This window comes from Anarrhichthys ocellatus, unplaced genomic scaffold (assembly GCF_004355925.1).
Source record: "Anarrhichthys ocellatus isolate YVR2014 unplaced genomic scaffold, GSC_Weel_1.0 scaffold2030, whole genome shotgun sequence".
NCBI classification, from domain to species: domain Eukaryota; kingdom Metazoa; phylum Chordata; class Actinopteri; order Perciformes; family Anarhichadidae; genus Anarrhichthys; species Anarrhichthys ocellatus.
In genome coordinates, this window is record NW_022282004.1 from 329 (window position 1) to 8863 (window position 8535).

Below are 8535 nucleotides of genomic sequence, written 5' to 3' on the forward strand. Positions count from 1 at the left end.
CCCCCAAATCTGTTAACAAGTGTCTTTTGTCCTCAAAACCTCAGTGACGTATGCCAAACTGTCCTCATTAACGCTCATGTCATTCGAGTTGTCCTGCACACTCGTATCTGCCTCGTTTCGCTTGCTCAGCTATTTTGTGGTTAATGATGTAGCATGCAGCTGTCCACAATTTACTGAACTTTGTCATTTCAAAAGCCTTTGTCATGTAATACAAAGGTCACACCGCACTCCATTTGACTGATTATTTGTACGTTTTATTGAGTAAAATAACAGAATTCCATTAAGAGTATCTTGTAATATATTCTTCCAAGTTACATTGATTGGAATGATTATAGCTGTGGTATCTTTCACTTACACAGCTCACATTTACATTTTCATGGAAAAACAACATTTTCCATAAAATCATGCATCTTCTGTTTAGAGACTTCCACGGGAAAGACTGTTCCAATTCCACACTAGAGAATGATCACAAGAGACTACAGTCCACATGATAAAGCAGAGATAAGCGCATCACAGATATCACTGTCAGTTTATATATTGTCCAATAAGTACAGAGAAATGAAATGCCAGACATGTTTGAGGTAATGTAGAAACAGTGTCACTATTACACACTTTGTCCACCAGAGAGCACTGACAAGTTGATTCTTTACAATTTTGGACCTGGGAAAAATAGTAACTTTATAGTGCTAGCACTGATGATAGCATATTGTGTAAAAGTGCACAAAGAGCTGAAGAGCTGATCTCCAGTGGTGGAAGAAGTAGATCCTTTACTTGGTAAAAGTCCGTAGTCTAAAAATACTCCATTACAAGTAAAAGTTCTGAACTGAAAATGTTAACGAAAATGTAACGTAACGTTATTGTCTCTAAGTGACTAATGGGGACTACAACGTATTGAAATTGGACCAGTATTAAGGGACAACGCTGTCCGTTTGTTATTGTGTCCAACCAAGTCTCGCTCAAGGAGAAGTCTCGTTCTGAATCTCGCATCGCTCCACAATATGGAAATTGTCCCTATGGAAAAGTCACTTTTACACAATCATGGGATAATAGGGGCCAGGTACATTTTTTAAAATAAATTCACCCTCTAAAGGCACAATGAGTGGGTTTTCCCTAAAAGAACTATGTATAGACCTATGACCCACCTCTATAATATATCATATATATCATTATTATATATTATATAGCAAGGCCAAACGCCAAGTGGACAAAGCTTTTTCCAAAACCAGAATGAATCTGGGGTTGGCTTTCACCCGCTGGGGGGAGGGGCAAACTTTGAATGTTGTGTTTACAAACTGTTTCTTACTCATTGTGCCTTTAAGTAAAAGTATGAGCTAAATACACTTAAAGTATCCAAAGTGAACATACTCATTGTGCAGAATGGCTCCTTTTAAAGTGTAATATTACCATAGAATATTATGTTATTCTCTTTTAATCACTATCAAATACATGTACAAGTATTTAATGTTGTAGTTTGTGCAGCCAATTTGAGATACTTTGTACTAACTAGGTAGATTAGTAGTATAATACTGCATCATATCATATAAGCAAATATGTTTGTTTTTTAAGTACAAAGTTACTGTGAGTGGAGTAAAAAGTGCAGTATTTGCCTATGAAATGTAGTGGAGTATAAATTTAAAGTAACAAAAAATGGAAATACTCAAGTAAAGTACAAGTATGTCAAACAGTACTGGAGTAAATGTACTTGCATTCCACCACTGAAACAACCCCTGGCTGTTCAACAGACATTACAAAGTTTAAATCACTGTTAGTTCACGCCATAGATATTCCACAAAATACCAAAAATAACTATAAAAATAAAATCATTCCTGTTTACTTAAGTATACCCTCTAGCTTGATCTGCTCCAAATGCTTTTTCATTAATTTCATTATAATGAGGCCACGGATAAATCAATAGGAAGCAGTAAAAGTTAGAGGATCCCCTAAAGACAACAGCTGACCTATCATCAATATAAAAATACCACTTTTATAACTTTGTTTAAAGTTGTTAGAATTATATTTCCTGAATCACAGCAGCGTGTATAATACTGAAAACATCTCATGTCACTTAGTTAAACTCCCGCTAAACTGACACTATATTTGCCTGAGTCAGACCGTCTCCTCTGTTTTTACACTAACATAGAACCAGTATGAGATACATCTAGTAGCCTACACAGAATAAATGGTACAATTAAAACGTGGCGAAACTCAGGAGGCTGTCTTCACGAGTTCTTCCTCTTGGGTTCTGGAGGGCTGAGGCGTCCTGTATGTTCCACTCAGACAGGTAACCCTGCTAACAGAAGGGGTCGCCTTCATCCTTCATCCCTGTTAGCCCCAAGCGAGCAAAGTCTTCAAACACTAAGTCATCAAGCTGAGGCGAAGTGCTGAAAAGAGAAAGAATGTCCGACAATTACTATACGAGGCACATTCAACCAGTAAGGATTCACATGTATGCAGATGATAGCTATTTATCATTCTAGATAGTTTGAGTGTGAGTTGCCAAGTGTTGGAGATAGTAGCCGTAGAGATGTGTGCCTTTTCTCCAATATAACAGAACTAGTTGGTACTTTGCTTGTGGGGCTCAAAGGGCCAAAAAAAGACAAAAAAAAATGTATTTTTAAACTCAACAGCAACATCCCATTACACTAATGATGACCCGGCTACTTATGATTGAACTCACACCAAAACAATCTAGAGAACAATAGCTCTACAGTTAAGAGGAAAAATATGCATTTGGGATTTTGGAGTGAATTGTCCCTTTAAGGCTGAGAGAATTCTTCAAACACACACACACACACACACAAAAAAACACAAAAACACACACACACACACACACACTTACTTCATCTCAAACTCTATGAGATTTGTATCCACAGTAGCATCAGCCTCTGGAGCGACTAGAAACAAGAACACATTAAGTGATTAAATGCTCACACAGCTGCACTAATAGCTGTGTATGAGGTGTGTGTGTGTGTGTGTGTGGGGTGTGTTTATGTGTGTGTGTTTGTGTCCTACCTGACTGTGGTTGGGAGCTGGACTGGTCTGAAGGTTTGGGATGCATCAGGACAAAAGGGAGTTCCACCGCTACATCCCTACACACACATAACAAAAACAGCCTTGTTACCAACGACAATATTAAAACATTTCCATGTCTGAAAGCTGTTTGTTCTCTTGATTAAAAGTTAAAGAATAGAATATTAAACATCACTTTACGGCTGTAGCATTACAGTCCTGTAACACTGCAAAAAGACATTCAAATTGATGCAGCAGAACCAGAGATGTCATCTTGTTTATTCCACACAATCGTCATAACGTGGCGCCTACATTACCCACAAAGCTCGAGTGGGTCCACCTACCCTCCACGGGACACCACCAGTTTGACTTTGACTCTGTAGGACACCAGGATCCCCATCATCTCCTTGTTGGTCCCTTCTTTCACTCTGCAGGACACATGAGAGAAACAATGGATGCACATGTTCGTCAGTAAACATATCCATGTGCTTCTTTGTGTAGAAAAGTAGACCCTTCTCTAACAGATACAGGTATGTGTGTATGTGTGCGTGCGTGCGTGCGTGTGTGTACATGGAGCTGGAGGCCAGGTTGGTGTCTTCATGCTTCAGCTTTCCATCCAGGGCCAGGCCTCTCTTTTCCCTGTTGGTACCCAGCATGGGGGTCAGAGTGTAGACCTGGCAGAAGGTGGAGCTCGGAGAGACCTGGTCACTGAGGTTGGGGGAGGGTTAAAGGTCAGGGAGAGAGGAGCAAAATGGGAATGTAAAAGAGTGATCCATTAAATCGGTCTGTTGCTAGATACTGAATGCTTGCAATTAAAAACAAAATGAGCCTGAAAGTTTATTACTGCAATAGACTGCACTAAGCACACGTAGATTAGATACCTCGTGAGGCTGGTGAGATATGTTGGTGGTATTTAATTCAATGTTCAGTTGCGAACAATGTAGTGTCATCTGCATACTAATGCAATCAACACTTATTTAGGTGCTTAATATAGATTGTAAAGAGAACTAGAAAATTCCTAAAGAAATTTTGACAGTGTGGCTTCTACTGCCCGAAGAAATCGCAATATATATACACACGCCAATGTTACCGGTAGTGTCATTGAGGTTCAATTGAGATAGCGCTACTCTCTTTTCTGCATTTTAGATTCATACTCTTGGATTGAATCTTGTATTTGTGGGGCTTTTATTTTGAAAGGGTGGGACTAGGTGGGTGAGAGAGGGGGAGAGGAGACAGAAAATCATAATGTTTGACACTAAAATGAGAGGCTTCATCACAAGCATTCCAGTTAGAATTCATTCTATGGGGCTTTTAATTTGAAATGGGGGGGTGGGGTGGTGAGAGGGTAAAAGTCCTCTAAAAATATCTAAGCCCTGAATGACTGTATGATAGAGAGAGACACAGAGAGGGAGAGAGAGACAGATAGAAAGATAGACAGAGAGGAGAGAGAGACAGGCAGACAGACAGTTAGATGGACTGAGTGAGTGGGGGAGAGAGACAGGCAGACACAGTTTTTTTATGTTTGTAGTCTTAAAAATGTGAGCTCAAGCGCAATATGCAAAACTGGTACCGTCTGCTTTCTTTGAGAAATGAGTGGTCATACTTAACATGGAGTCTAATGGAGCAGTTGGTTGGAGTTCATGTCGCTCTGTGGCTCTTTGAGCCAAATGTGTAAGTCCGTTGGATTCCATAGATACTTTACTGCGACCAGCACAACATTTCCAAGCTTTTTGGTCAAAATGGTGTATAAAGAGTAAAAATTGTGGGAGCTGGAGCAATTTGTTTGTAAAAATCACAGAAGATTTTCCTGCTCTGCTCCACTCTGACAGTTATGCTCTCACTCTAGCTCTCAACGAGCCGTGCAATACACACCCATTATAAAATCTGAAACAGATCCAAAATATTCCTGAAACTTAATCTGTGACTTCATGAAAACTGTGCTAGCTATCAAAATGTCCCGTTGGCTCAATAAAGTGCAGCGTTTTGTCTACGTTTTAAACTTTGAATCATGTTTCTACGTTAAAGTATGGCTAGTCAATATGGGCCCAAAGTTAAGTGTTTTTTTGCTCTCTTCACGCCGGAACCCCATTCAAGTGAAAGGGGACATTTTGCTCAGTTTTTGGCGATTTTCGGGAATTTTCGGTAAAACCGCTTGGCAAATCACTCCCTAAATTCCCTAAAATCCCCAAAAACTGAGCACAGTTTCTCCATTCACTCGAATGGGGTTGCGGCGTGAAGGGAGCTAAAAAAACACTTAACTTTGGGCCCATATTGACTAGCCGTACATTAACATAGAAACATGATTCAAAGTTTAAAACGTAGACAGAACGCTGCACTTTATTGAGCCAAATGGACATTTCGATAGCTAGCACAGTTTTCATGAAGTCGCAGATTAAGTTTCAGGAAAATTTTGGGTCTGTTTCAGATTTTGTAATGGGTGTGTATTGCGCGGCTCGTTAAGAGCTAGAGTGAGAGCATAACTGTCAGAGTGGAGCGGAGCAGGAAAATCTTCTGTGATTTTTCCAAACAAATTGCTCTAGCTCCCACAATTTTTACTCTATATACACCATTTTTGGCCAAAAAGCTTGGAAATGTTGTGCTGTCGCACACAGATGTCTGTGGAATCCAACGGACTTACACATTTGGCTCAAAGAGCCACAGAATGACATGAACTCCAACCAACTGCTCCATTAGACTCCATGTTAAATCTGACCACTCATTTCTCAAAGAAAGCAGACGGTACCAGTTTTGCATATTGCGCTTGAGCTCACATTTTTAAGACCACAAACATAAAAAACACATCTCCGCGTTTGCCAGAGTCTTATCTCTCTGACGGTATCCATATTTTATTGATTAGTCTCATGGTTTTGGTATAGAGGGCATATGTTTGACAGGTAGTTTTGTTGGAAATCACTGGTTACTCTCTCTTAATTAGCCTCTAACACACAGGTGCTCCAATCACCAACATGCACCCAAGCACACAGGTGTTTATATGAGCTCATTAGTGATGTTGATAAACACACAGAGACCCTACGATAAGCAGCCCACGGACTTCAGCCACCTTGCCCGGACCAGGGAAACCGGGGCACCCTCCCAGGAGGGGAGCTCGTCGGCGAGCGTCTGGTGGCCGGTCCTTCGCCCATGGGGCCCGGTCGGGCTCAGCCCGAATAAACAGCATGGAGCAGCCACCCTGTGGACCCACCACCCGCAGGGACAAGCATCGGGGTCGGGTGCAATGCAGACCGGGCGGCGGGTCAGGCGGGAGGCCTGGGCAAGCCGATCGCCGGCAGCATAGACTAGCTCTAGGGACGTGGAACGTCACCTCGCTAGCGGGGAAAGAGCCAGAGCTGGTGCAGGAGGTGGAGCGATACCAGCTAGATATAGTTGGACTCACCTCCACACACAGCGCTGGCTCTGGAACCAAGCTCCTGGAGAGAGGTTGGACTTTGTCCTTTTCCGGAGTAGCCCAGGGTGAGAGGCGCCGGGCGGGAGTGGGGATACTCACGAGCCCCCGGCTGAGCGCCGCTGTGTTGGAGTTCTCCCCGAAGAACGAGAGGGTCGCCTCCATGCGCCTACGGGTTGCGGGGAGCAAGGCTCTGCCTGTGGTTTGTGCTTATGCACCAAACAGCAGTTCAGAGTATCCGGCCTTCTTGGAGTCGGTGGGAGGGGTCCTGGAAAGGGCGCCACCTACCAACTCCATAGTTCTCCTGGGGGACTTCAATGCTCACGTGGGCAATGATGGAGAAACCTGGCGGGGGGTGATTGGGAGGAACGGCTTGCCCAATCTGAACCCGAATGGCGTCTCGTTATTGGACTTCTGTGCTTGCCACGGTTTGGCCATAACGAACACCATGTTTGAACATAAGGTGGCTGATAAGTGTACCTGGTACCAGAACACCTTAGGCCGGAGATCAATGATCGACTTTGTAATCGTATCATTTGATTTGCGGCCGTATGTCTTGGACACTCAGGTGAAGAGAGGAGCAGAGCTGTCAACTGATCACCACCTGGTGGTGAGTTGGATCAGATGGCAGGGGAACCAGTTGGAAAGACCCGGCAAGCCCAAACGTGTAGTGAGGGTGAACTGGGAACGTCTGGCGGAGGACCCTGTCCGGGAGGTCTTTAACTCCCACCTCCGGAAGAACTTCTCTCACATCCCGAGGGAGGTTGGGGACATGGAATCCGAATGGACCATGTTCAAAGCCTCTATTGTGGACGCGGCCGCTAGGAGCTGTGGCCGGAAGGTCATCGGTGCCTGTCGTGGCGGCAACTCGAGAACCCGGTGGTGGACACCGGAGGTGAGGGAAGCTGTCAAGCTGAAGAAGAAGACCTTCAAGGCCTGGTTGGCCCAGGGGTCTCCCGAAGCAGCTGACAGGTACCGGCAGGCCAGAAGGGCTGCAGCTGCGGTGGTCGCGAATGCTAAAACTCGGGCATGGGAGGAGTTCGGGGAGGCCATGGAGAAGGACTTTCGGTTGGCCTCAAGGAGGTTCTGGCAAACCATCCGACGGCTCAGGAAGGGAAAGCAGGGCTTACCCCAGGCTGTTCTCAGCAGGGGGGGGAACTGCTGACCCGGACAGGGGACATCGTCGGGCGGTGGAAAGAGCACTTTGAGGAACTCCTAAACCCGACCAACATGTCCTCTGCAGAGGAGGCAGCGCCTGAAGATCTAGGGGGAGGCTCACCCATATCCCTGGCAGAGGCCGCTGAGGTAGTCAAAAAGCTCCTTGGTGGCAAGGCGCCGGGGGTGGATGAGATCCGCCCTGAGATGCTGAAAGCGCTGGACATAGTTGGGCTGTCCTGGCTGACACGCCTCTTCAATGTCGCATGGGGGTCGGGATCAGTGCCCATAGACTGGCAGACCGGGGTGGTGGTTCCCATTTTCAAAAAGGGGGACCGGAGAGTGTGCTCGAATTACCGGGGTATCACACTACTCAGCCTCCCGGGGAAGGCTTATGCCAGGGTGCTGGAAAGGAGGCTCCGACCGTTTGTCGAACCTCAGATACAAGAGGAGCAATGCGGATTCCGTCCCGGCCGTGGAACAGTGGACCAGCTCTTTACCCTCGCAAGACTACTGGAGGGGTTCTGGGAGTTTGCCCAACCAGTCTACATGTGCTTTGTGGACTTGGAGAAGGCTTTCGACCGGGTCCCTCGGGGGTTCTTGTGGGGGGTGCTGCGGGAGTATGGGGTGCCGGACCCATTACAACGGGCGATCCGGTCTCTGTACGACTGCAGTAGGAGCTGTGTCCGCATTCTCGGCAATAAGTCAGACACGTTCCCGGTGTGTGTTGGCCTCCGCCAGGGCTGCCCTTTGTCTCCGGTCCTGTTCGTGACTTTCATGGGCAGGATATCTAGGCGCAGCCTGGGGGTGGAGAACGTCAGGTTCGGGGGTCTCGGGATCGCCTCTCTGCTGTTTGCCTCCTCGGATCGTGACCTCCAGCATTCACTGGGGCGGTTTGCAGCCGAGTGTGAAGCGGCGGGGATGAGAGTTAGCACCTCCAAATCTGAGGCCATGGTGCTCTGCCGGAA

At 45.7% G+C, this 8535-nt stretch overlaps 1 protein-coding gene across 1 annotated transcript; it reads right to left on the reverse strand.

Annotated features, from left to right (window-relative positions):
* Nucleotides 1-1627: 1627 nt before the first annotated feature.
* Nucleotides 1628-4034, reverse strand: LOC116378070 (arrestin red cell-like). Its single transcript, XM_031839878.1, has 5 exons — nt 3580-4034; nt 3354-3437; nt 3013-3089; nt 2840-2894; nt 1628-2381 (listed from the first exon to the last, which is right to left on the reverse strand). Exons 1-5 carry the CDS (start codon nt 3663-3665, stop codon nt 2291-2293), a joined length of 393 nt encoding a protein of 130 aa, XP_031695738.1. The 5' UTR covers nt 3666-4034; the 3' UTR covers nt 1628-2290.
* Nucleotides 4035-8535: the final 4501 nt, after the last annotated feature.

What these genes read in the sequence shown, in the direction of transcription:
- LOC116378070 (XM_031839878.1), bottom strand. Translation starts at nt 3,665, where the DNA reads ATGCTGGGTACCAACAGGGAAAAGAGAGGCCTGGCCCTGGATGGAAAG. An exon ending in AACCTGGCCTCCAGCTCCAT is followed by an intron (nt 3,438 to 3,579) that starts GTACACACACGC and finishes TGTGTCCTGCAG; the next exon opens with AGTGAAAGAAGGGACCAACA. An exon ending in CTGGTGGTGTCCCGTGGAGG is followed by an intron (nt 3,090 to 3,353) that starts GTAGGTGGACCC and finishes ATGTGTGTGTAG; the next exon opens with GGATGTAGCGGTGGAACTCC.